Source organism: Onychostoma macrolepis, chromosome 08 (genome assembly GCF_012432095.1).
Source record: "Onychostoma macrolepis isolate SWU-2019 chromosome 08, ASM1243209v1, whole genome shotgun sequence".
NCBI lineage: Eukaryota > Metazoa > Chordata > Actinopteri > Cypriniformes > Cyprinidae > Onychostoma > Onychostoma macrolepis.
This window is the reverse complement of record NC_081162.1, coordinates 3,035,230-3,062,566: the sequence shown is the minus strand read 5'-3', so window position 1 is coordinate 3,062,566 and position 27,337 is coordinate 3,035,230. Positions and strand designations below refer to the sequence as shown.

Below are 27,337 nucleotides of genomic sequence, written 5' to 3'. Positions count from 1 at the left end.
CATGAATTAATGTTTCTGCATTTGACATTGAGAGCATAGGTCTCATTGATATATTATTATTATTATGATAAATTTAGATATATTTTTAAGATGGAAAAATGCAGTTTTACAAATGCTAGAAACATGTTTTTCGAAGGAAAGATTGCTATTACAAAGTACGCCTAGGTTTCTAACTGATGATGAAGAATTTACAGAGCAACCATCAAGTATTAAACAATGATCTAGGTTATTACATGCAAAAGGTTTTGGTCCAACGCGGCGCTAAGATCCAGTAGCACTAATAGAGAGATACAACCGCGATCAGATGATAGAAGCAGGTCATTTGTAACTCTAATGAGAGCAGTCTCAGTGCTATGATACGATCTAAATCCTGACTGGAAATCCTCACAGATACCATTTTTCTCTAAGAAGGAATATAATTGTGAGGATACTACCTTTTCTAGTATCTTTGACTGAAAAGGGAGATTCGAGATCGGTCTGTAATTAATTAATTCTTTGGAGTCAAGTTGTGGTTTTTTTAATGAGAGGCTTAATAACAGCCAATTTGAAGGTTTTGGGAACATATCCTAATGACAATGACGAATTAATAATAGCCAAAAGAGGATCTATGACTTCTGGAAGAAGCTCTTTTAGTAGTTTAGATGGAATCGGGTCTAACATACATGTTGTTGGTTTAGATGATTTAACAAGTTTATACAATTCTTCCTCTCCCACAGTAGAGAATGAATGGAATTGTTCCTCAGGGGATCTATAGTGCGCTATCTGATGCGATACTGTAGCTGACGGCTGAATGGATACAATTTTATCTCTGATAGTATCGATCTCGGAAGTAAAGTAATTCATAAAGTCATTACTACTGTGCTGCTGAGTAATGTCTGCACCTGCTGATGTTATATTTTCTGTTAATTTAGCCACTGTATTGAATAAATACTTGGGGTTATGTTTGTTTTCTTCTAGAAGAGACGAAAAGTAATCAGATCTAACAGTTTTTAATGCTTTTCTGTAGGATAGGGTACTTTCCCGCCAAGCTATACGAAATACCTCTAGTTTTGTTTTCCTCCAGCTGCGCTCCATTTTCCGGGCTGCTCTCTTTAGGGCGCGAGTGTGCTCATTATACCACAGTGTTGGACTCTTATCCTTAATCTTCCTTAAGCGTAAAGGAGCAACCGTATCTAAAGTGCTTGAGAAGAGAGAGTCCACAGTTTCAGTTACATCATCAAGTTGTTCTGAGCTATTGGATATGCTGAGGAACTGAGATAAGTCAGGAAGATTATTTATAAAGCAGTCTTTTGTGGTAGAGGTAATGGTTCTACCATATTTGTAACAAGGAGTTGGCTTTACAGCTTTAGCTATATGGAATATACAGGAGACTAGATAATGATCTGAGATATCATCGCTCTGCTGCAAAATTTCAATGCCACTGACATCAATTCCATGTGACAGTATTAAATCTAGAGTATGATTTTGACAATGAGTTGGTCTTGACACGTGTTGTTTAACACCAATAGTCAAGTCAAGTCAAGACACCTTTATTTATGTAGTGCTTTTAACAATACAGATTGTGTCAAAGCACTTAACAGTTTCAAATTGGAGGATAGAGTGTCAGTAATGTATAATGATAAGATTAAACACTCAATTTTCAGTTAAAGGCATTTCATTATTGAATTCAGAGATGTCATTGTCTAGCTCAGTTTAGTTTAAATAGTATCTGTGCTACCAAATCGACGATAATTGCTAGAAATTAAGTGTCCCCAACTGAGCAAGCCAGAGGCGACAGCGGCAAGGAACCAAAACTCCCTCTGAGACAGAATGGAGAAAAAAACCTTGGGAGAAACCAGACTCAGTCGGGAGGGCCAGTTCTCCTCTGACCAGACGAAACCCGCAGTTCAATTCCAACCGCAGCATGTCAGATTGTGTAAAGGGCTTATCTGATTCCCGTGGTCACGTCCCAATGGAGCATTTTAATTTATAATTTAATGTATTTGTTATATTTATGTTTTTTTTCATTTATATGATTTCTTCATTTGCTATAATTGTAATGTATAGTTCAATGCATTTATTGTTTCTGTCTATTTTTATAATATATATTTGTTTGTTTATTATAATTTACATTTATAGTTTAATTCATTTAATATATTTCTGTTGTATATATATAGAGAGAGAGAGAGAGAGAGAGAGTTCAGAATGTCTATAAATGCTGATCCCAACTAATCTTTTTCATTATCAACATGGATATTAAAATCACGAGCAATTAAGACTTTATCTGCAGTCAGCACTAACTCCGATAGAAGATCAGAAAATTCTTTAATAAAGTCTGTATGGTGCCCTGGTGGCCTGTATACAGTAGCCAGTACAAACATCACAGGGGATTTATCATTAACACTTGTTTCTCTTGATAATGTTATATGAAGCACCATTACTTCAAACGAATTATACTTGAAACCCGACCTCTGAGAGATACTGAAAATATTGCTATAAATTGTAGCAACACCTCCCCCTTTACCTTTTGGACGCGGTTCATGTTTGTAACAGTAATCTTGGGGTGTAGACTCGTTTAAAGTAATGTAATCATCTGGTTTTAGCCAGGTTTCTGTCAGACAAAGCACATCTAGTTTATGGTCAGTGAAAATATCATTTACAAAAAGTGCTTTTGAAGAAAGGGATCTAATATTCAATAAGCCAAGCTTTATCATGTGTTTATCTGTATTATATCTGTTTTTTATTTGTTGAACATTAATTAAGTTGTTACTCATAAATTGGTTTGGATGTTTTCTGTATTTTCTAGTTCGGGGAACAGACACAGTCTCTATAGAGTGATATCTGTGAAAGAGTGTCTATGTGCTGAGAGTTAACTGATTTCTGTGACGTGAGGTCAGTCTGTCTGCTTCCTGACCTGGGCTCCAGTTAGTCAAGAACAAACTCTAAGACATATATATTATGTTCACAAAAACTTTTATTTTGGATGCGATTAATCATTGCCCAAGACTATTATTTTAAAAAAGATTTAAAAGTAAAATAACGTGTTTAAATGATTTGAATTATTATTTTCAAGCAGACGTGATTAATTGTGTTTTGTTTTTAATGTAATAAAGGTTGGTAACAATAAGCTGAAAAAGCACTCTATTCATTTACTAATTGCTTGTTTTCTTTAAAAAAAAAAAAAAAAAACACTAACACTAGCTTTTCTAATCTTTTTGTATTCTATCTATTTGTTTTCTCTTTAATTTATTATACAACCATCAAAAGCAAAAAAGGCCTCTAACACTAGATTGCTCTATTCTTTTTGTATTATAGGCCCCTATCTGTTTTCTTTTTATTTATTGTAGAATTAAAAATAAAAACCTTGCTAGTGTACTGCGTTAAGCTAACTGAGACTTGTTATAGCACTTGTATAACATTGCTCTTTTGTTGGTTTTGATTGCTTCCATTGTCCTCATTTGTAAGTCACTTTGGATAAAAGCATCTGCCAAATGACTAAATGTAAATGTAAACGTAATATGGAGCTGAATGAATTTAATTTAAACAACAGCAAACACATATTACTCTTTTTATCTATAATATTTTAATATAAACGTTATTTAAACATTTTATTTAAACAGCAAACAAAGACCTGTATGAGAAATTTACCGAGAAACGCTATTTTATAGGACTTTTAAATATACTGCGATTTATATAGGCTATTGTTATTGTATATCAGTATTCTACACATTTAGGTTACATAACAAAATCAAAACTGTAATGTGGTAATAATTTGATTTACTTTACATGTATGTTTAAAACTAATTAAAGTGCTTATATTTTCTATTTGGAGTGAATGCGGCTAGACAGAAAGCGGAAGTTGGAGTTCGTCAGCGCTTCCGGTGTGGCTGATGATGTCCGGTTGGTTTTCCTCAGCACTCATGACTGTCGCTTTGTGCTGTTCTCATGCTTATGGACTGTGTTTTTACCTGCAAATACGTTTAGGAAATCGACAGGTCACAGATGAGAGTTTTCTTTGAGGGTCTATCTGTAAGTACAGACGTGCGATGTTGCGCGATCATGAATTGAAACGATAATGTTCATAACAATGCGGTTTGCTGTGAGCGGCCCGTCAACAGAGGCCGAGCAGACATGAAATCAGCTGATGATCTCTGACAATCATCCGCACATACTCCTCATCATCTGTAATAATGCGATGACGAGCTGAGGAAGGCGCTTCAGTGTTTGACAATATAAAGCTCAGCTGATTGAGCTGGAAAACGCGGAGAGATAATGTGCTAGCATGATGATATCACCTCATATTATTATGAATAATAATAATAATACTAGCGTCAGTAACTGCTCAACGTACATGAGATCTGCTATGTAGAAGGCATGATTCTTAAGTAATAATATAATTATAGCTAATGAGTGTAATCTTGTCATTGACTTTACTTCCCGTCATCCAGGTTCAGTAACGTTAGCACATCGGCTAACTGTTAGCACTGACAAAACACAAATAACCGGTCAAACATGTCATTCCTTCATCAGCTGATTCTGACTCCAGTCATACAAAACATAAGACGATAACCCACACAAATCACATAAAGATCTGTTTAAAACGCGCCATTCCTCGGGAAATGTGTATTAGCCGGTAGCGAAGGCTGTTTATCTGCGCAAATGGAGCTAATAACGAGAATGTGTGAGTGAGTGTCTTCATAAGGGCGTGCAATATTTACTATCGAATAGAAAACATTTGTGACCCTGGACTACAAAACCAGTCTTCATAAGGGTAATTTTTTTTTAAATTGAATAAATAAAATTCCCATTGATCTATGGTTTGTTAGGATAATAGGACGATATTTGGCCGAGTGACAAGTTTGAAAATCTGGAATCTGAGGGTGAAAAAAAAAAAATCAAAATATTGAGAAAATCGCCTTTAAAGCTGTCCAAATTCAGTTTTTAGCAATGCATATATTACTAATCAAAATAAGTTTTGATATAACTTTACAAAATATTTTCATGGAACATGATCTTTGCTTAATAATAATAATTTTGACCCATACAATGTATTGTTGGCTATTGCTACAAATATACCTGTGCTACTTAAGACTGGTTTTGTGGTCCAGGGTCACATTTGATGGCCAAATCGAATTGCATGTAAGGAATGTGATTCCCAAAGTGAATCAAAAGTGTAATATCACCATTGAATTGAAAAATGAACTACAGCAGGGGGTTCCCAGACTTTTGTGACAGCTGAAACCCTCAACCGTTTTATATATCCTTTAAAATTTAGGTTTAATATTTCAACAACACATTTGCATTATCACGGTTTTCTAATGTTGGTTAATGGTCACATGAGATACAGGTAAACAGATCAAATATCTAATGTTTCATTAGTTATCTTATAAGTGTTGTAATTTTGATTTGTTTTTTATTTATACAACCAATGTCAGTTCTGGGACGACTAAACTTGTTCAACAAAAAACAACATCCTGACAAATTCTCATGGCAAACTCAGGTTCACGTTCGCACTGGGTTTATATTTAATAATATTGGGACCAACTATTGTTAGATTATGTCTTTAATACAAATTAAGAGCCGCTAGCTACAAATCGTATGTGCCTCTAGTGTTAAGATAACAATTCAACAATAAATGCTCAATTTATTATGTTTTCAGTGAGCAACACTGTATTTCTAACTAAGAAGAGAGATTTACAGTCATGTTGGAAACATTGTGTATTTTGTCCTTTACAAGCAGCTTTCACTGCTTTGAAACACTGAGTTTGTTTCCAAATATGTTGTTTTGATGTTAATTGTATAGCTTTTTGTTTAGTGTCAATCAAATATTGTATTGTTAAAGGGGCCATAATGTACATTTATGTAGTATTTTTTCCACCTTTTTATTTTTAAATGTAGTTTTTCTTGTCAGTTTCCACCCTCTCTCTGACTCTCACAGTTAAACAGGCTGTGTCTTCAATCTAGTCTATTACCATGTGAAATGAGCAACAATACTAGCTCGCAGTATAGTTTTCACAGATGCATCTCACAACCTCTTTGCACAGCTTACCACATCATCAATTGTTAAGGAAAGGTGTAATAATACCATCATCACATTTTTGGAATATTAGCATCTGTCCTACTTCCTCCTCCGTGACATCACTCATACCAACTCCACACAGAGCTGAGATTAATAACATTCCTCATGCTAATGCGTCATCTTAGTTCTGAAACCTCGGAGACCCTCCTACTGGAAAGCACATTCTGACCGAATTGCACTCATTTCTGCAGTTTACTGCATGCAGGACTGAATAGTAACTGGTTTTATGTATTTAAAATGGTCAATCAAATGATTACGCATTATTCATACCGTGGCAGTAAATTTTTCCTAATTTGATTTTCTTAATCTTCATTTATCATTTAGGTTAATTATAAAAAGGTCTACTGCATTTGTATGTTTGGATCTTTTTGGTAAAGAAGTTCAAGTTTGCTTACAGATAAGTTTTTTGTTTCCATGATAGGGTATTGCAGTTAGCATTTCACTTTTAAAGAGTGTTTTCTCAACATTGCATATCTGCTGTCAGGGTTTTGTCATTCAAACTGAAATTTCACATTGTAATTTCATATTTACATGTAATACGGAAGTTCTGTCTGCCAAATTTCTTTTAATTATTATATTTACCTAAAGTATTCCCTAAAATTTTAAGTTAATAATTAAGTCAATAGTTCAACAACACATTTGCATGTTTGCAGTTCTATGATATCAATTAATAGTCTGACCATTTTATTTTTGTGTTTAAGTGTTTTATTTTTAAATTATTTAATTTAATTTTACTTTTTATTTAATTATTAGCTATCAACAACCTACAAACTCTGGGAAAGCCTGACATAATGTTTAATGCACTTTGTATATTTGTTTTAATATGGTACAAGATTATCCTATTCCAATCAGGGTGATAAACTAAAAAAATATTCTAATTATATAATTTAATTTAATTACTAATTACAATTGTTGTCTTGTAATTTGAAATCAGTAATTTACCCAATTATTTGTTTGTTTTTTGAAAATCGACTGCAAAATTGCTTGTGTTAAGGCTGTGAGTTTTAATTAAAATTATGACATGCGGTTAACCAAAAAAATTGATTATCGGTTTTTTTGTTTTTTGTTTTACTAAGACCCCCAACGAAGATCATTTAACGACATTACATTATTGTAACAGTCGAGTAAATCATGGGATAAATGCATGTTTTGACATTTTTCTTCTTTTTCCTGCAGGTTGCCAGATCTTGTTGAGGGCTGTGTGCTGGTTAATGTATAGAGGAAAAAGGGTGAAACTTGAAGACGAAACTGAAGGTAGTTGGAAAAGGTACAGGAACGTTTTCCTGACATTAGTCCATTTGTTATACATCAAACGGCTCTCATGTTAGGCTGATGAATCGCTCCTGTGTTCAGTTTTGCAGCTGTCAGAATGACCGCAGTAGATGACATCTCAGACAGCACGGAGGTTGTGGAAATGGATGACGTCCCTTCCCAGTTTTTTGTGGAGAAGCACTCATGGGATGGCTTGCGTGACATTATTCACGGCAGCCGGAAGTACTCGGGAATGATCATAAACAAGGCGCCCCATGACTTCCAGTTCGTTCAGAAGCATGATGAGTCCGGCCCTCACTCGCACCGGCTCTACTACCTTGGTACCATTTTCCCATCAATTTGAACACAGTCAACGTGTTATATTATTGTATATTAATAATCAATATTATTGCGATTTTTAAAGGGGTGGTTGATTGCGATTTCACTTTTTTAATGTTAGTTAGTGTGTAATGTTGCTCTTTGAGCATAAAGAAACCCGCCCCAGGAACACGCAGCAAAGGGGGAGAGGCCATGCTGCACTGCTTTAGAGAAGAGGAAGAGAAAACTAGGGGTGCACGTAAAAATCTATTCATATAGGAATGGTGACTTCTAAATATGTTTTAAAGCAGCTGTTCTTAATACTGTTACTCGCGTCGCCCTGCTCTGCATCTCTCTCTCTTTCTCTCTCATTCAGATCGTCAGATCAGCTCTAACAATCTGTTCCAATTATACACTTATTTTCACATAGCTATGAGAAGCGTTATACATGGAAATAGATAAATATACATGGAAATAGATATAAATAGAAAGTGGGATTATGGCATCTACAAGGTCAGATCAATAGTCAGGCAAAGTAATACTAAAGAAAATTTTATGTAATGTGAGATTACTTCGGCTTCGAAATGACAGACACTGAACAAAAAAGGTTAATTTGCAAAAGCTGTGCCACAACGCAAAAGAGCTCCCTTATCGGTACTGGAGAATAAAATATACATTTTCTTATTTGTTTTTATTAGTACATGAACGTTATCTTACACATTTTATCTCCCCAACAGATTCTAATTTGAAATAAGTTTATAATGCATGTTCGCTATTTCCAATTCAGAAACACACAGCCTGCGTCTCTGAATGCTTCTCAAACTCGCTCCTCTCTGCCCCATGCGGCGCATATCCCGCGTCTCACGGACGAGCTGTTTACACTTGCCGCACACACGCAGCCTGTTTTGTAATGCTCGTTTATACTCGCGGTCTCGCGCCCGGCTCCGCACGACCGCATCTGGCATTATGGACGAGGCTTGACGCATGTGCGTAACCTGTGTCAACTCGTGCCTGGCTCCGCGTTTGAAACAAATGTAAATTCAGTCTAACTGCTTTGCTAATTTCACTTGGATATAATGAAACATTCAGCACATTTTCCACTTGTTCTTAAAATCCCAAATACTTAAAAATGAATAAATCAGCCTATGTAACCTATATAATACTTGAATAATTGACTAAAGTAATACAGTTCTTTATTTACACAAAATAAACACATCTTTCTGGTGAAATTCAGTAATTAAGTAAATTCTGTAAAAGTAATAATACCATTATAATCTTCCCTGCTGGAAAAACAATAGAACCCCTCCCAAAACACAATAGAAAATGTAATGGATTTAAGGGTTATAATGGTAATTGTATTGGTTTTAATATAGCTAGTGTCTACTGGCATTTGATGGATTCTATTGGTGGGATGTAATTTGGCAGATGGGAACCAACAGAACAACAGTAATTCCTATTGCAATAATGCCGAAAACACACTACAAAAAGGAATTTTGTAATGGTTTTAATGGAAACCATAAGAATTTCTGTGATGGTTTCTATTGTTTTTTTTTCAGCAGAGAACAATACCCATACTGTACTGCACACTATTGACAATATTGAGCTGAAACTTGACTTTGCAAAATTAAAATCGCAATCGCAATATCTGTCAAAAAAATCGCAATTAGATATTTTCCCCAAATCGCACAGCCCTAGCTGTATTGATTTTTTTTTCCCTCCCCCACCCCTAGTATTGACTTAGACATGAGGGTGTGCAGAGGGAATATTTATGGTATCATTTCCTGTTTGTTTTTTTTTGTCCCCCTCACGTTTCTGCATGTTGGTTGGACTACATGACTTTCTGGTCGTACCGCATGACCATATACACTACAGAGTCTGCAAGATTTTTTAAAATGTATTTAAGAGTTATACTCGCCAAAGCTGCATTATTTGATCAAAAATACATTAAAAAAAAGGCATATTCTGAATCTTAAATATTACCATTTAAAACAACTGTTTTCAGTTTTAATATATTTTAAAAGTCTTAATTTATTTCTGTGATGGCAAAGTTTGTGTGTTACATGATCCTTTAGAAATCACTCTAATATGCTGATTTAGAAACATTTCTTATCAATATAAAAAAAAAAAAAAACAGTTGTGCGGCTTGATATTTTTGTGGAAACTGATGCTTTTTATCATGATCTTTGAATATAAAGTTCAAAAGAACCATATATATATATATATATATATATATATATTTTAAATGTACATTTTTGTAACATTGAATTTTACTGTCAAATATATATATATATATTTTTAAAGATACTTACTTATCCCAAACTATTAATTGGTAGTATATCTTACAATAATAATAAGATTATGGTGAACAAATTTCAAGAATTCAGTATTTTTTGGTGAGACTTTTTCCCCTGTATCATTAATATCAAATGATTTGTATGAGCCAGGTTTTTCTGCGTTTCTGTTCAAATAGTACAAAGTTTTTATCATTTGTAGGTTTCTATAATTTCTGTCGTTTTCCTCGTACTCAAATAGGAATGCCCTATGGGAGCAGAGAAAACTCATTATTATACTCTGAAATCCCAAAGAAAATACGGAAAGAAGCCCTTCTGGTGTTATCATGGAAACAGATGTTAGATCACTTTCAGGTATTTTTTCATGTTTTGTTCTGTTACATTAACGGCAGCAAAAACACACACATGAGGCATTATAACATATTAATAACTTTATAACATTAATTATATAAATTTTTGTTCGTCTTATAGGCGACTCCGCATCATGGCGTATATTCCCGTGAGGAGGAGCTTCTCCGTGAGAGGAAGCGTCTGGGGGTCTTCGGCATCACGTCCTACGACTATCACGCACAAAGCGGCCTTTTCCTCTTCCAAGCAAGCAACAGCCTTTTCTATTGCCATGATGGTGGCGATAACGGCTTCATTGTGAGTCTAGCTGTTTTTTTCTGCCGCGCTCTGTTTGATATTTCTTGGAAAGCTGTGTGTCCCCATGCCTGAAAGTCATGTGATGTTTAGCAGGCTGCCCCATTGAAGCCTGTGGAAATTAAGACTCAGTGCTCAGGGATTCGCATGGACCCCAAGATTTCGCCTGGTGATCCCAGTTTCATTGCCTTCATAAACAACAACGACCTGTGGGTGGCGAATATCGAAACTGGAGATGAGCGAAGACTTACTTTCTGTCATAAAGGTTTGTTGATCTGTTAGTATGCAGAAGCAGTTATAGTGTTGACTATTAAGGATATTCTCACTTATTTTCAACTTAAAAAGGTTAGGTCACCCAAAATGTGCACTATGTGCAATGTGCAATGCAATGTGCAGCAGGTGCAACACAAAGACAATGAGCTGAAAATAACTGGAAATATTCCTGGAAGCTTTGTGTATATGAAGATTATTCATGCCTTTATGATTAATGGCTATACTTTACAGTCAGATAAATGGTTTGCAACATTATCGCTATTAATACTATTCAAGAATTTTTCCAAATAGAAAATATTGAACTTTGGTGAATAAGTAATCTCATGGAGGTGGGTTTTGCTCATTGAAAACCCTTTTCTTTTAATGTGTTTTTATTTTTTTTTATTTGTTTAATTAAATGTTCACCCCCCCCCCCCCCCCCTTTGAGCATTGATGCAGATAGAAAACACATCAGTTACAGTGAATAGACCTTTCTGAAATCTGATATTTCTACTACCCTTGGACAGGATTGAATAACGTCAAGGAAGACCCAAAGTCTGCTGGTGTCGCAACCTTTGTGATTCAGGAGGAGTTTGATCGCTTCACAGGATACTGGTGGTCTCCAGCTGCTCCTGAAGGTTTGTGGGACACCTAAAGCAGTAGTTGTCAGTCTTTTTGACTTTCTCTTTGACGTTTTTTTTCTTTGAACATTTGCCCTTTTATACACAAAATGCGTCAGCCACCTGCTGCCTACCCTTATCATCCTGTTCTTGTTTGCTTGCAGATGCAGATGGAGGCAGAACGCTCCAGCTGCTGTATGAAGAGGTTGACGAGTCAGAAGTAGAGATTATTCATGTGCCCTCACCAGCTTTGGAGGAGCGGAAGGCAGATGTGTACAGATATCCTCGCACCGGTAATCACAAACACGCACTGTTAAAACAGCACAAACATATGCATATGTGCAAATGAATCACCACACTGTAATATAGATAATGTTTCTGTACTGATTTAGCACAATTGTGAGTTTGCCATCTGAACTGAATGTGATGAGACTGCCTTGTGCAAAAGCCAGTAGTTCTAGACATATTGCATTTATATTGCAGTGGCCTCGCCGGTTAAACAAAAACAACATACAGTGGAAGCCAGGGCTGGACTGGGTTTAAAATTTGGCCCTGGACAAATCCAGCCCATCCGGCCCACGAGATCCCCTGTGAATGTTTTGCTAGGTTATAGGGCCTTCAACTGGAGTAAATAAATCAATAAATAAAACAGCACAAACAAATAATGATAGATATTACTGAATTCACATCAAAAGCAGCAAACTTAGTAATACATTTTTGTCACACAGAAATACACTTGACAGTAAAGCATTGATTTTGAGCTAGAATGCAGGAAATTTATTGCTAATAAGTTCTGTTATCATTTCCTTACTCTCATATCGTTCCAAACCTGTATGACTTGCTTTCTTCTGTGGAACATAAGAGATATTTTGTAGAATGTTGCCAGACCATTTTGGTTACCCTTGTTTCTACTGTATGGACAACAATTTCTTGAATTTCTTAAATTATCTTCTTTTTTTATGTTCCACAAAAGAAAGAAATTTATACAGGTTTGGAATGACATGATGTTGAGTAAATGATGACCATTTTCATTTTTGGGTGAACTGTCCCTTTAAGAGCTTTAATATTTTTAATCAGTAAACACCTAATTTATTTAAGACACTGATATTTATCTGTAATCAGGCTGATCTTACCGAATTAACATTTTACTTCAATTAAAATTATTTAGAACTGAACTTCTAAAGAGAAATAAGTTCTTGCTTAGAATTCAGAGTTGTTTAACCTTTTAACTGACTAGTATTAATAAGATAGTGGTCACAAGAATTAAAACCATGGTTATATGGTTTTTAAAATAAGTGATAAACTATGGAAAAAACATAAACATGTAGAAACTACAAAAACATCTTCTATAAAAGTAATATTCCCCAGTATTTAATATAAGAAATAACACTAACATTTATAATAAATATATTTCTGCCAAAACACTATAGGCTATTTGTACAGTGTTAATAACAAATTAAATTACTATGGTGCTGAATTGACAAGTACTTGCGTTTTCCAATGGATCTCGTCGTGCAGTTTACATTGTTGTGGCTGTTTTCAGCCAGCATCACTACAGAATCTTTAATGTTCTCATATCACATGACTGTATAACACAGTTCTGTGTCATGTCTGAATGGATCAAGCAACTTGTGCTGTTTATCACCTTACATTGTGGCAGAAGCACAGCTCACCTTCTTCAGCGCTTGTGTGGGTAACTGATCCTGCTATACTTTTGCACGGCCACTTCACACTTTAGGAGTATTTACTTTTTGCAGTTTCCCATGTGCTGTAATGTGGGGGAGGTCTCCCTCGCGTCAGTGATCGGCCCACCAGGAATGTCCCGGTGCTCCCAATGGCCAGTACATTCCTGGTGGAACCTGTGCATTGTTTTGTGAACAAATGTCATGAATGGCTAATAAGTTATTAGCTTGAATCAATCTAACTGACTAACTGAATCGATCAAAGAGGCTGTTGACTTACCCATAATGTCCATCTCCCCTCAACTTCCTCAGTAGTACTTAGTCATTAGCAGAATCATTAAGTGTAACTGAAGCCAGAAATTATGGCATACATGCATGTGGAAACGCAATTCATAAGTGTATTCTTAAGATTACAGCTCATTCTTTGCATCATTTTGTATATTAGCAATATTTTGTCAATGGAGTTGTTAATTGTTATGCTAATAATCCCCTCTGGATGCTTGTAGGAAGTAAGAACCCTCAAATTAGCCTGAAACTAGCAGAGATTCGGACCGACCAACAAGGCAAGGTAGGTGCTTGTGCCTGAGCTCACTTTTTCTTTCTTTTATGCCTAGTTGAAAGGCTTTATAATGATCTCTTATCTTTTTGTAGATTATTAGCACACAAAACAAAGAGCTTGTTCTCCCATTCACCACGCTCTTTCCTGGGGTTGAGTACATTGCAAGAGCTGGATGGACAAAAGATGGTAAATTGTAAGTAACAAGTACTTTAAGAAATTCACTCTCAGGTCTTTCCTGTGTAATCTTTCTGTGTTCATATGGCGATATCAAAATAGGGGCGAGATCCTTTTGGGGTAGGGGCGTGTTTGTGTTGGTGATTTCAAATGTCAACATTGGCTACCAGAAATCGCTTACCCCACCTTTAAAAACAGCTCTGTTCACAGTGAGCCACATGTTCCTTTAAATGCTAATGAGCTCAGCTCACCCCGCCCCTCTGTTCTCTGAGAGACTGTTAAAGTGCCCCTATTATGGGTAATGAAAGGTTCATATTTTGGTTTTGGGAGTTAGGCCTGTCGCGATAATCGATATATCGACTTATCGCATGATATATGGAAATGAGCGCGATCATTTTTGGTGCCGCGATATATTGCAACTGATCATTTTTTTAGAATTAAAAATAATGATTAAATTAATTTTTTTACATAAAAATGAATATCACCAACATTTTAGTCGATCGCGCTGCCTCTGTCATCTCGTCTGCTCTCTGTGGCGGAGGCGGGGCTTAGGCAGCGTCTCCCCCACACACACGCACACAGAGCGGACAGCGACAGGTGAAGAGAAGGCGTGAACCCACTGCGTTTCGTGACAACTACAGCCAGTGTGGGAACATTTTGGCTTTAAGCCAAATGAGAGAGGAGAGCCAATTAACGTGAATGAGCCGGTATTTGTTTTATTTATTTAGCATATTTTTTTTTCACATTTCGGTTCCATTGTCTAAATATTCTTAAGAATAAAATGTTCTTTGTTCTTTGAAAGAGTGTACTTGCATTATTATTCTATTATATTGTCATACTGTAATTATATAATTAGTGAAATAAAATTGTCTTAAAATTACAATAATATCGTTTATCGCAATTAATTTTGGTGCAATATATCGCACAACAAAAAGTAGTTATTGTGACAGCCCTAATGGGAGTCCCCAACAGCAGGTTGACATGCATGCAAGGTCAAAAAACACTTTCATTGTCTTATAATATGCATTTACCTTACTTGCTCAACGACTCCCAGACGATTCACTCAACGATTCATTTTTCCAAACCCGTCCTTTGTGTGACGCTAATCTGCGGTGATTGGTCCGATTGGTCTCATTTTCATCTCGCCTGTAATGCCTGATAAAGCAGCGTTTGTGAGCGCAGTGCTGCTTTGTGTGCAGTGTTACCGGGGACACCGCTATTTTACCGCTCTAAAAGCGGCACCTGGTGGCAAAGAATGAATGTGCATTTTCATTCAGACCAATGCGAAAAGACCAGCGAGTGGGCGGGCAGTATGCTAAAGTTTCATGTTGACGTCACCATGAAACGGCTTGGGATTCGTTTTAAAAACGACTCGTTTCAATGATTCAGAGTCGACTCTTTCTTTTGAGAGACAATAACTTTATACACGGTGCACTTTCAGATTTAAAACTTTGCAAGATGTTTTCATTCACTTAGAGCTGTTACACACTGCATGAAAGGTAATTTTCAAAAATTCATAAAAGGGGCACTTTAACTTTAGGCGCATTCATTGTGAAACTTGCTAACTAGTACATTATTAGGAAAGGCGATTTGCAAAGATTCATAAAAGAACCTTATACTCACTTCTTCTGGAGGTGAAGCTGGATCACGAATGATTCACGCAAACATAGACGCATTTGAAATTATTTTAATTAAACCATATTGTTGATGAAAATAAGATAAGAATAAAAGTGGTGGTTATTATTATTAATATATCAATGATTTTGAAAAATAAGTATCTTAAATTAATATCGCTGTTTCAAATAGCAGCATGCCGTTTTAGCTGCATGCGCTGCTGAAGAGCTGAATGAACACCGGTAAACTGAAGCACTTATTTATACAACATAAACATAATATTATAACTTATATATGCACAAAAAGACGCAAATGCGCAAGTGATCTTGAACTAAGTTACGTGCTAATAAGAAGTGACGCGCTCTTGGCTCTTCCTGCAACAACGTGCTGAAACACGACAAATTAAACCAAAGAATTCACTATGTTTTATTATAATAGTGTTCTCATTATAATCTTATATATATGATAGTCCCAATCATTGTTATTAATGTTGTGCATTGCTGTTCGAGGTGCTGTGCGCTGAAACTTTGAGCTGAAAGAACACTGGTAAACTGAAGCTTGCTGGCAGCTTATTTAACTCAAGGAAACGAATCATATATGAGATTAATCAGCTATTTATACAACATAAACTAAACATAATATTACAACTTGTATGCACAAAAAGACGCAAATGCACAAGTGAACTCGAACTAAGTTACAACCAGAATGTGTAACTTCTGTTGAGGATGCTCTCTTCCCGCAACAACGCGCTGAAACATGACAAATTAAACCAAAGAATTCACAACGTTTTATAATAATGTTCTCATTATAATATTATATATATGATAGTCCCAATCATATAGTTATTAATGTTGTGCGCTGCTGTTTGAGCTGTATGCGCTGAGCTAAAGATTATCACAGAAGCGATCTATTAGCTTAACCAAATGAATTCTATAGGCCTATGAGATAAATCAAATATATATGCATAAAATAATTACAGTATTACAACCTACAATTGCACAAAAGGCTGCAAATGCACAAGCGAACTTAACTGCGCTAGTCATGAATGTGTAGCTCCGTTGTGGATGCGCTCTTCCCGTAACAATGCGCTAAAACATGGGCAAAAAGATTCCATTCATTATTTTACAATAATATTCTCATTATAATATGACAGACTTGCCCTGCACATGTTGCACTTCACTGTATTTTCCTTTTCGAAGTGATTCCAATAATATTTCAAGCAATTGAAAACCATCATGGTGAACTGTGCGCATCTGAAGTTTCCTCTGCAGGAAATAATGCATTATTTATCGGCCGATACCGATATGGTGGCCGATTATATTGTGCATCCCTAAAATATACACCGTACACATACATATATTATGTAAACAAAAGCTTTTCTTTTGGATGCGATTTAATTGTTTGACAGCACTAATATATATATAAAAACTTAAAATCAGATTTTATTTCAGCTAGTTGCAAAGGCAAAAATTCTCTTTTTAACTGATGTACTAAAATAACAAATTGAAATAAAAAAAATAATAAAAGCTTTGTAGTCATATTTAAAAATATAAAAATGACAACACAACAAAATTACTAAAACTTTAAATGAAAAAGGAGGATATAAAAATCAAAACAAAAATTAAAAATATAAAAAAAACACTTTAATAGTATCTCAATGTTCCATAATTATATGTCTCTTCCCAGTGCTTGGGCAGTGTTGCTAGACCGCAGTCAACAGAAGCTGCAGTTAGTGCTGTTACCGCCCGCGCTCTTCATACCTGTGAGCGTGGATGATCCGCAGTGGGAGGAGCATGTGGAAGCCATGCCTGAGGGAGTCCAGCCCTTCATCATCTACGAGGAGGTCACCGACATCTGGATCAATGTGAGTATGAAGATAACACAGCGGTCACTGACCAAAGCAAAAAGATAAACCGCAGAGCTACCAGCAGATTTCACACACATATGAAAGATATTAAAATCATACTGCTAATAGAGACGTGAAAGAATGTCTTCAATTAAATGTCATATTTTATGATGCGTTACATTACATGTTACATTACCTTTTAAAGTTTGAGGTCAGCAAAATTGAAAGAAATTAATACTTTTATTGACCTTATTCTCCAGCGAAACAAGTGCGTCACCATCTTTAGAATATTGTGTTTGAACTTCTGTTTGTGCGGTAACTCTGTATGTTTCTACCTGGTCTCATGGCATTTACGTACCTGGGTGCACTTTTTAGCGTGACATGAAATGCGTACCAATAAGTACATATCACTGCAGTTTCACTTTCACACAAATTTACAAAGTTGCGATTAATAAAGCGTAATTTTCGCACAATTACTTGAAGAATATCATGCTATGACTTCAAAACAATATTAATATGCTGGGAGATTTGAAAACTGATGCTTATGAACGTTAGCTTCGCAAACATCCAGCTTCATATCTATGGGTCTTCATAAATGACAAGTTTGTTCGGTAGCTCACGGAGTACGGAGACGGACTTAGGAGACGAGAAGCACCGGTTCGAATCCCGTGTCACTACGGTTCGACAAAGCAGTTAAAATCTGCGTAAAAGGAAGTTCAAATGGCACAATTGCATCAGCTAATACGGTTTTCTGTCAGTTTTGCATTTGTTAACACTATCGGGTAGGTTTAGGGCTGGATTTGGTGTAGGGCATATTTCCAACACGATAGAGCATTAACCTTTAGCGACAGTCCCCGGATATTTGAATTCTGAACCGCCGCAATACGTATCTGAAGCAACGTAATAAAAAAAACAGCAATACGTACCAATATCAGCGTAATAAAAACGTGCCAGGGTTCACATATTGAACCTGTGTTTTAGCGCCACTCAGTGGACATTTCTATTTGAAACTGCGGCGAAACGTGCAGCAAGGTACATAAAACGGTGTCGCACAAAAAGTGCGCAGAGGGACGTATTTTTATGAGACCAGGTTGGTATATTTCTATGGCATCGCTGTCTAAGAGTAATTTAGCTGGTAAAGTTAAAAATTAGAGTTATCGTGAGCACTGTAATGTTGAACGCAAATGTCTTAACAAATGTCAGTAAACCAGTAAGATTTTAAAACGAGCGGTTCATTCGTGAAGTCACTGTGGAAATGCAACCAGAAGACAGAAGACAACAAACGAAGCACTAAAAAGGGGCGGAGCTACATAAGGTCAATACGTTTTAGGACATTTTTACTCTCTCATATTTATTTCTTGTCTTATTCCCAACAGGTCCATGATATTTTCTATCCCTTCATTCAAACAACTAATGACAAAATCTCCTTCCTGTGGGTGAACGAATCACAAACGGGCTTCTGCCATTTGTACAGAATAACCAGTCTCTTTCAGCCGGGCTGCCACCAGTGGTCCAGAGAATACAGTCCAGCAGAAGGTCAGACGCTGGAGCTCGAACAGATTGAATGCAAACACATTCATAACACTGTATTAAGAACTTCATATGACAAAACCTCATAATTTAACACATTGTACAATGCTTAACTGATCAATAGTTCATGAACATTTAAATATAAAAAAAAAAAAATCAAATTTGCAATAATTTCAAATATTTCAGAATGTCATCAAGCTAGTGATTTTATTGTTTTTAAACTATTGTGAAGCCTAAAACCATTTATTTTAAATGTATGAACGCCTATGTTGTGTTGACACATTAATATTAAAAAGTGTAATTTTTGTAGTGTTGTGCAGAGGCATGTTTTTAACTATGGCCTCTGCTTAAACATGGAGGCTTGTAATATTAATGACTACCTTTTGTTTTATTTTTTGTTTAGATGATTTCAAATGCCAGATAGAGGAGGAGGTGGCTTTAACGAATGGAGAGTGGGAAGTCTTGGCCAGACACGGCTCAAAGGTTTTATTCAATAAAATTAAAATACAAATGTCTCCCATAAATTCCCATATGGATGGTAACACTTTTCTTTCATCTTCTTTTGCAGATCTGGGTCAATGAAGAAACCAAACTGGTGTATTTCCAGGGCACAAAAGATACTCCACTCGAGCACCATCTGTATGTTGTGAGCTACGAATCTCCTGGAGAAATTGTCAGACTTACTAAGCCGGGTTTCTCTCACAGCTGCTCTGTTAGCCAGGTGTGTGTGTGTGTGTGTGTGTGTGTGTGTGTGTGTGTGTGCGCACATGTGTGACACTGTTAAGGCCTGTTCACACTAAATCAACAAAAATTATTAATGATTTTTTTTACCAAAAAAGGCTGATGCAAAGTTTTGGCTGGCCAAGAATCCTCTGGAAATGTAACATGAAAAATTATAATTACTTTTACATTTTTTGTCATTAGTTTTTTTCTGAATTGCACAAACATTAGTTAAGGTATCATGAATAGATGTTTTAAATAATTAATTTATTAATAATAAATGTGGTTATTGAAAGACATACACAGAACTAAATGTTACAGTCCTGCAGTGTGTTGAGCTTTTGCAGCATTTATACTTTATTTAATTTTTGTTTTTGTAAGAATTCTCTTGTGCTGATCAAGGCTGCGTTTAGTTGATTTTGAAATATTACAATTTAAATTGTAATTAAATTGCATTATTTCTAAATGTAACTTCCTGTGCTAAAGTTACATTTTCAGCAGCCATTACTGTCAATTTAATGCGTCCTTGCTGATTTTTTTTTTTTTTTTTTAGCCCAAACTTTATGGTGTCCCCCCCCATCCTACAAAATTATTAAACAGCAAAAGCAGTTTCAACATTAATAATAAAATAAATTTTTCTTGAGCATGAAATCAGCATATTAGAATGATTTCTGAAGGATTCAGCTTTGCCATTACAGGAAAAAATATATTACATTATTACTGTTTTCTTCTGTGTTTTTCATCAAACAAATGCAGCCTTGGTGAGACTTTCTTCAAAACCATTAAAAATCCTAATTATTCCAAATGTTGGACAAGTAGTGTATACCACAAGAACTGTGTGAACAAATGCAGGAGCTTTCAGTCTAATGCTCAAGGCATGACTATGTCTTGACTATGTTTCTCCTGTTCCGTTGCAGAACTTTGACATGTTCATTAGCCACTACAGTAACGTGAGCACGCCTCCGTGTGTTCACGTCTACAAACTGAAGGGTTCTGACAGTGACCCGCTCCACAAAGAGCCGGAGTTCTGGGCGAGCATGATGGAGGCAACAGGTGAGAGCAGGGCCGTGAGCTCAGGGTGATGTTACACAGCAATGGAAAACAATAACAGATGCTCTACTAATAACATGTTTGCTTGTGCTGTGCAGGTTGCCCGGCTGATTATGTCCCTCCTGAGATATTCAGCTTCCCTGCCAGTTCCGGTTTCCATCTCTATGGAATGCTGTACAAACCTCACAACCTAAAACCAGGCAAAAAACATCCCACAATCCTGTTTGTGTACGGCGGCCCACAGGTGGGTTTGGTTGAAAAGTGTCCCTATAGATTTCTAAAAAATGCCCATTATAAGTGACCCTGGACCACAAAAGCAGTCATAAGGGTCAATTTTTTAAACTGGGACTTATACATCATCTGAAAGCTGAATAAATAAGATTTCCATTGATGTATGGTTAATGGGGCAATATTTGGCTGAGATGCAACTATTTGAAAATTTGTAATCTGAGGGTGCAAAAAAATCTAAATGTTGAGAAAATCGACCTTTAAAGTTGTCCAAATCAAGTTCTTAGCAATGTATATTACTAATCAAAAATTAAGTTTTGAGATTACAAAATATCTTCATGGACATGATCTTTACGTAATATCCTAATGACAATAATTTTGACCCATACAATGTAATTTTGGCTGTTGCTACAAATATACCCGTTTTGTGGGCCAAGGTCACATATGAAAGTAATAGTTTCACCTAAAATGAAAGTTCTTGTTGTTAAGGCCTGTTCACACAAAATCAGAGGTCACCAAATGGCATTAAAACACAAAAATTGCCAATGTTTTTCTTTTTTTTTTTTGGCTGGCAAAGAATACCTTGGAAATATAACATGAAGAAATTAATTGTTAACTATTTCCTGCCTATCATACCCAGAATTTTCAGCTTTAGAATTTATAATTTCTTTTGCATCAGTGGCTTGTATCTTACTGGTTGCATGGGTTTGTGTTTTTAATACGTTTTGATTCTTCTTGTTCTTTAGGTGCAGTTAGTGAACAACTCTTACAAGGGTGTGAAGTATCTGCGTCTGAACACGTTGGCGTCCCTGGGTTATGCTGTGGTGGTCATTGATGGAAGAGGGTCATGCCAAAGAGGCCTCAAGTTTGAGGGGGCCCTTAAGAACAAAATGGTAACTAGAACTTACAGTCTTGTTTTATGTAACCAGACATTTGTCTGGTCAACATTGCAACAAATCTTAGCAAAAAAAAAACAGAACACTTATAGACAGTAATAGTTTGACTGACATATTTGAGAATAAACTGGGATTGGTTTTTGCACAGCTGAGTTAAGTAGTCGGTAACTACTGGGGGTAGTCGTGGCCTAATGGTTAGGGAGTTGGGCTTGTAACCTGAAGGTTGCCGGTTTGATTTTCGCGCCGGCAGGAATTGAAGGTGGGGATTGTGAATGAACAGCACTCTCTCCACCTTCGATACCATGACTAAGGACTTCGATACCTTGAGCAAGGCACTGAACCCCTAATTGCTCCTGGGCGCTGGAGCAATAGCTGCCCACTGCTCCGGGTGTGTGTGCATTTGTTCATTACTCACTTGGATGGGTTAATACTAATTTCGAGTATGGGTCACCATACTTGACAATACGTCACTAACTAACTTAACTAACTTAAGGCTGTTCTGTGCTTGCTCAAAATTAAGCTGACCCACCTCAGCCCTAGTATCATAGTTTAATTCTGCATTTCTTCCACCTCTCACCAACATTAAAGACTCACCTAAATGCCGCTTCAGAAGCACTTCTGTGCCACATTTGCTGTAGAAATCACACAGAGCAGTGGAGCAGTGTGCATCACATGGCCCATGATTTGTTGAGTGTGAACCTGACATTGTAAACAGTCTCACATTTAACACATTATCACCTGTTTTTCAAAGGTCAGCCAGTGTGATTCGAAAACAGGTTGCATAAATGCTTTATATAGACGCAAATATGATCATGCAGCAATTTAAGTTGTCTGAAATGATCATCGTGAAATGTTAAGGTGTTAAAATGATTCCTGAGTGATGGCTCACACTGACACTGACACATGATCCCACATGTAACTCTCAGACTGAATTAGACGCCTCCAGTTCTGTCCAACTCATATTCGTATCACTGCTTATTGTAGGTCACTTAGGTGTGATATCAAGTCAGTTTGTGTAATAACATTGGCACATGACTACTGCTTAATTTGTGACATGTAAATGATTATTAAAGGAACTTTGTTTATGGTTTGTCTTGAACCAGTAAGGTAGTGGCTAGTTCTGGATGAATACTAGGTGGTTGCTTGTTGGCAATAACTGTATATGTGCAGTTTTTTAAAATTTTGGGGGCAGTAAGACTTTTTCTTTTTAGAGAAATGAATACTTTTCTCCAGCAAGTATGCTTTAATTTGAGCAAAAGTGACAGTATGCAGCTTTGCCATCACAGGAATCGGTAACATTTTAAAACATATTTTTACAGCAGTGTATGTAGGTTTTGATATTGGTATTTTTAAATGAAGCATTCAAACCGCCTCGAGTATTTCACATGGTGGAAGTTAAAGATCATTGAATGCAGCATGCCAGGCTTAAATAAGGTTTTAAACAGGGCTCTTCTGTTTATATTGCTATTGTTTCCTCCTCAACCTCAGGGGCAGGTGGAGATTGAAGATCAGGTGGAGGGACTTCAGTATGTAGCAGAGAAGTACAAGTTCATAGACATGAGTCGAGTTGCCATCCATGGTTGGTCTTACGGTGGATTCCTGTCTCTCATGGGCCTCATTCACAGGCCAAACGTCTTCAAGGTGAGATTTACAGCTGCCCCAGTGTCGTTGTCTTAATTCGAAAAAAATTATTTTCAGTTTTTGTCAACTATCCCTCAACCCCACCCATGCATGTTGATAAACCTGCTTTAACCAGCAGGTGGCGTCTTAAATACAACTTACCAGAGATCGAATTGCTGAACTTTGTTGATGTGCTAAAATAGTAGTAACAGTCAATCAAAGGTTTTTTTATACTTTTGGAATTACCAAAATAGAAGTGACAGCTGTATTTTGGATACAAGCGACAAACTTTTCTTTTTTTTAACTTCGAGACTTAAATCAGTCGCTGTGGTTTTATTCTCATCATGTGTTAAGCAAGTTATCCATTCTGTGCTCCAGGTGGCCATAGCAGGAGCTCCTGTGACGGTGTGGATGGCATACGATACCGGCTACACCGAACGCTACATGGACGTGCCTGAAAATAACCAGCAGGGGTATGAGGCGGGCTCCGTCGCCCTGCACGTCGACAAACTTCCCAACGAGTGAGTTAACTGCGCCTCAGGCCAGAGGACAAACAATGTGTGCTTCCCCCTGATTATGTGCTTTTGGCATGCAACTTTTAGTTTCTCCTTGCCTTTGGATTATATTTAACCCTGTGAAGCCTGACTTTAATAGTCAGAAAAAAATCACATTTTCTTTTAAATGGAAGTTTATTCAACCTATTATTTAAAAAAAATATTTTTTGTTGAGCATCAGGCTCATATAGTATGATGTATGAGAATATGGAGTTCATATTTGGGATGAAACACCTCAGTTTTATTTGGATGCCCAAACTGAGAAAAAAAAACATGCAGTTTGGTGCAGATGTTATTTATATGGCCAGAAATTAAGATGAAATTCAGATTGTAAATTGATCGGTTCTAAATGTAAGTTGTAAGTAAATCGGTGAAATCTTTATAGCAGTTTTGCTGACTTCTTGCATAAAATATAAAGTGTACAGTTGTCGCTCTGTAGCTCCCAATAATGTCTTAGTTAGAAGATATTCAAATGCTTAGTTGTTTGATCGAAGCTCTGTAGTTTTTGTGTTGCAAAACATATAACGAGAAATGAACTAATAGTTCCTCAAAAGCCTGATGATCGTATTTGATACTCAAAATTTTTCTAAAAAGTTTTCTAAAGAATGTATGGATACCAAGTAAACCCAAGTTGCTTCAGTCCAGTAAGTGTTCATCTTGAAATGTTGCTAACCATATAAAAGTTATTCTTACATTTGCTTTATAAAAATCAAAGATTATACTACAAAAGACTTATGAACCACGACCTGATGGACGTTTTTAGAATTACACTAAAAGGCCTTCTACTTGCTAAAAAAGTAAAAATTCTCAATCAGATGACAGAAGGCATGTAGTAGATTTTGTAGAACAGGTTTTTCTGATAGATTTTGATTGTTGACAATTTAGAGGCCTTAGAAATGTTCAAAATATTAAATATGATAGAATAGGCTGTATTAGAGACCCTCTCAAGTTTCCCCCCTTTTGAATCAAGGTATATTACATTAAGTTCAATCGAACCGTATAGATAACTTCTCCCCGAATGCGTTGTTAGATCATTATTACTAGTATTTTCTCTGTGATAACTAGTTTTTTTGTTTTTTTTCCTCCAAGGCCAAACCGATTACTTATTTTACATGGGTTCCTTGATGAAAACGTGCACTTTTTCCACACCAACTTCCTGGTGTCTCAACTCATCCGTGCAGGAAAGCCATATCAGCTACAGGTTTGAAAACTAAGAATTACAAATATAAGCTTGTAACGTTTCATGTATAATGCATTAATTATGCCTCGTGATGCACCTTATAATGCATTGTACAATCTCACGAATAACTGTAAACACAGTTCATACATTATAACTTATCAATTCATTGTTACACTATGCATTTTAAATTTGGTTATGATTATTTACAAGATATTACTACACACGTTATGAATAATTATCATGCATTAAACATAAAGACTTTAAGTAAAATGTTACCATATTTTTCCCCCCTAAGCCACGATTCGTTTGTGTTCTCTGTAGATCTACCCCAATGAGAGGCACAGCATCCGCTGTCCTGAGTCCGGAGAGCACTACGAGATCATGCTACTGTACTTCCTCCAGCAGCACCTCTGATGAGCGCCTTCTCCATTCCCAGCCTCCTCCTCTTCCTTCAGCAGCAACAACAGAATACGGCCCTCACCGGCTCCCCAACCCGCCTTTGCTTTCTCGCACTCTTTCTGGAAGGAGTGTCTTCGCAGCAGCCAGAAACAGAGACTCGTCCCCAAACTTCATGTAATTTTGCGCATGACGGCACACTTTTAACAGAAAGGACACATCCGAGAACGGAGAAGAACCCAGTAGCTCATTAACCTCATTAAACAAATTTTGGATTATGTGCCACATCTAGGTAACGTTTCCTTTCCGGCTCCCTTTGAAACACTGATTATGTTGCCAAATGTGTCTTTATTTTTTAAATTTGTAGTTAGTGGCTTATCAGAATACAGAGACTGGATTTCTACATGTACGTACAGAAATGCTCTTACCTGCCCCCTCTGCTCATTTAACTTAAGCTTTTTCAGTTCTATGAATGCAGTCGTGTTTCGGTCCAACATGAATTCCAGCGTCACTGTTAGCCGCAGTCCTGTGGCTCTCACGTAAGGACACCTCACACTACTACCTGCAGTTCATATTTTAAGTGTGTATTATTAAAGGAACATATTTTTTATGAAGTTGTGGTCGTTTGTCTTTCATGTATGCTGTTTTAGTAGCATAATCTTTTCACTTCAGTGTACTTAAGACGGCGTGAAATAAGCCATCTGATTTACTTCTAATATGATGCAGACTCAAAATCGCAATTTAATAAGGAGAAATGTGGGGCGGGGTTTAATTTTTATCCACCGGGAATTGAGTGGATCGTGAAAGGTGAGCCGTGTCACGTTTATTTAAATAGTGCAATACAGATTCAAAGCAGCTTTGCATTAATAAACAGGAAAATAATGGTTAATGTTGTCAAATTCATCAGTTATGAACAATTGTTTCTACAGAAGTGTCATTATTCTTTTCAGACTACCCGCGCAACCTCAAAAAAACACCTAGCAACAAATTGAGCTATTTTTAAAGTTTATTTGGCAACTTTCAGCCACTGTGACTCAAATGATAAAAAGGCACACCTTTTGTTCTCTAAATTGCACAAAAAGAGGAAATCAAAGGTGTCTAGCAGCACACTCTTAAAAATAAAGGTGCTTTACGATGCCACAGAAGAACCTTTTTGTTTAAATGGCTCCATAAAGAACCTTCAACATCTGAAGAACCTTTGTTTCTCAAAAGGTTCTTTGTGGCGAAAGAAGATTTTTCAGATTATAAAAAGGTAAGAAAGAGATGGTTCTTTGAAGAACCTTTGACTGAATGCTTCTTTGTGGAACCAAAAATAGCTAGTTAGTAAGAAAACAGGCCTACATAAAATATAATTGTTCAATAATTCAAAATATTTATATGAATTAACATTTCAAATCATATTCATAATCAAAAAAGTGGTGGGTAAGTTGAGCCACATGGAGTTAAACTGTGCCATCGATTATGCTGAAGTAAACCTGAACATTTTCACCTCATGCTATATCAAAAGAAGAGAAATTCAATTAAAAATGACTTCTTAAAATCTATGTGTGAGCCTTGTGATGGACTGACCATCTATCCAGTGATCCAGCTCAACCCGCGTCCCTAATATGATTGGATAATAGTCATAAATAGGATGTATGACTTCTTTAAAAGATATAGTTCACAATTTTGAATTTAGTAGAAGTCGAAGAATTAAAATAAATTCAATAAATAAACCTAACAGAAACGGGCTAATACTCAACATCCCAATTATAAATGTTGCAGGGAAATACAACGTATGGAGCTAAACTCTGCAGGACAGTGGCACTCCAGGACCGACGTTGCCTACCCCTGATTTAGACGAAAAAAGGTTCTTC

At 36.4% G+C, this 27,337-nt stretch overlaps 1 protein-coding gene across 5 annotated transcripts; it reads left to right on the top strand.

Moving 5' to 3' along the window:
• Positions 1 to 3,815: 3,815 nt before the first annotated feature.
• Positions 3,816 to 26,095, top strand: dpp9 (dipeptidyl-peptidase 9). Of its 5 annotated transcripts, none has more exons than XM_058785139.1 (21): positions 3,816 to 3,879; positions 7,235 to 7,325; positions 7,412 to 7,650; positions 10,160 to 10,272; positions 10,390 to 10,563; positions 10,657 to 10,825; positions 11,340 to 11,450; positions 11,597 to 11,725; positions 13,621 to 13,682; positions 13,766 to 13,866; positions 17,148 to 17,325; positions 18,684 to 18,843; positions 19,241 to 19,320; positions 19,406 to 19,558; positions 20,475 to 20,610; positions 20,706 to 20,851; positions 21,582 to 21,728; positions 23,220 to 23,372; positions 23,730 to 23,872; positions 24,995 to 25,106; positions 25,407 to 26,095. In XM_058785139.1, exons 1-21 carry the CDS (start codon positions 3,870 to 3,872, stop codon positions 25,497 to 25,499), a joined length of 2,700 nt encoding a protein of 899 aa, XP_058641122.1. In that variant the 5' UTR covers positions 3,816 to 3,869; the 3' UTR covers positions 25,500 to 26,095. The 5 variants fall into 5 exon arrangements, with proteins under 5 accessions (XP_058641122.1, XP_058641121.1, XP_058641125.1 ...); XM_058785138.1 differs by having other exon boundaries at positions 10,654 to 10,825; XM_058785142.1 differs by having other exon boundaries at positions 3,835 to 3,879; positions 7,235 to 7,312; positions 10,654 to 10,825.
• Positions 26,096 to 27,337: the final 1,242 nt, after the last annotated feature.

Coding starts and splice junctions, on each gene's coding strand:
- dpp9 (XM_058785138.1), top strand. Junction 20,611..20,705: donor GAGCATGATGGAGGCAACAG/GTGAGAGCAGGG, acceptor TGTGCTGTGCAG/GTTGCCCGGCTGATTATGTC. Junction 23,873..24,994: donor GTCGACAAACTTCCCAACGA/GTGAGTTAACTG, acceptor TTTTCCTCCAAG/GCCAAACCGATTACTTATTT.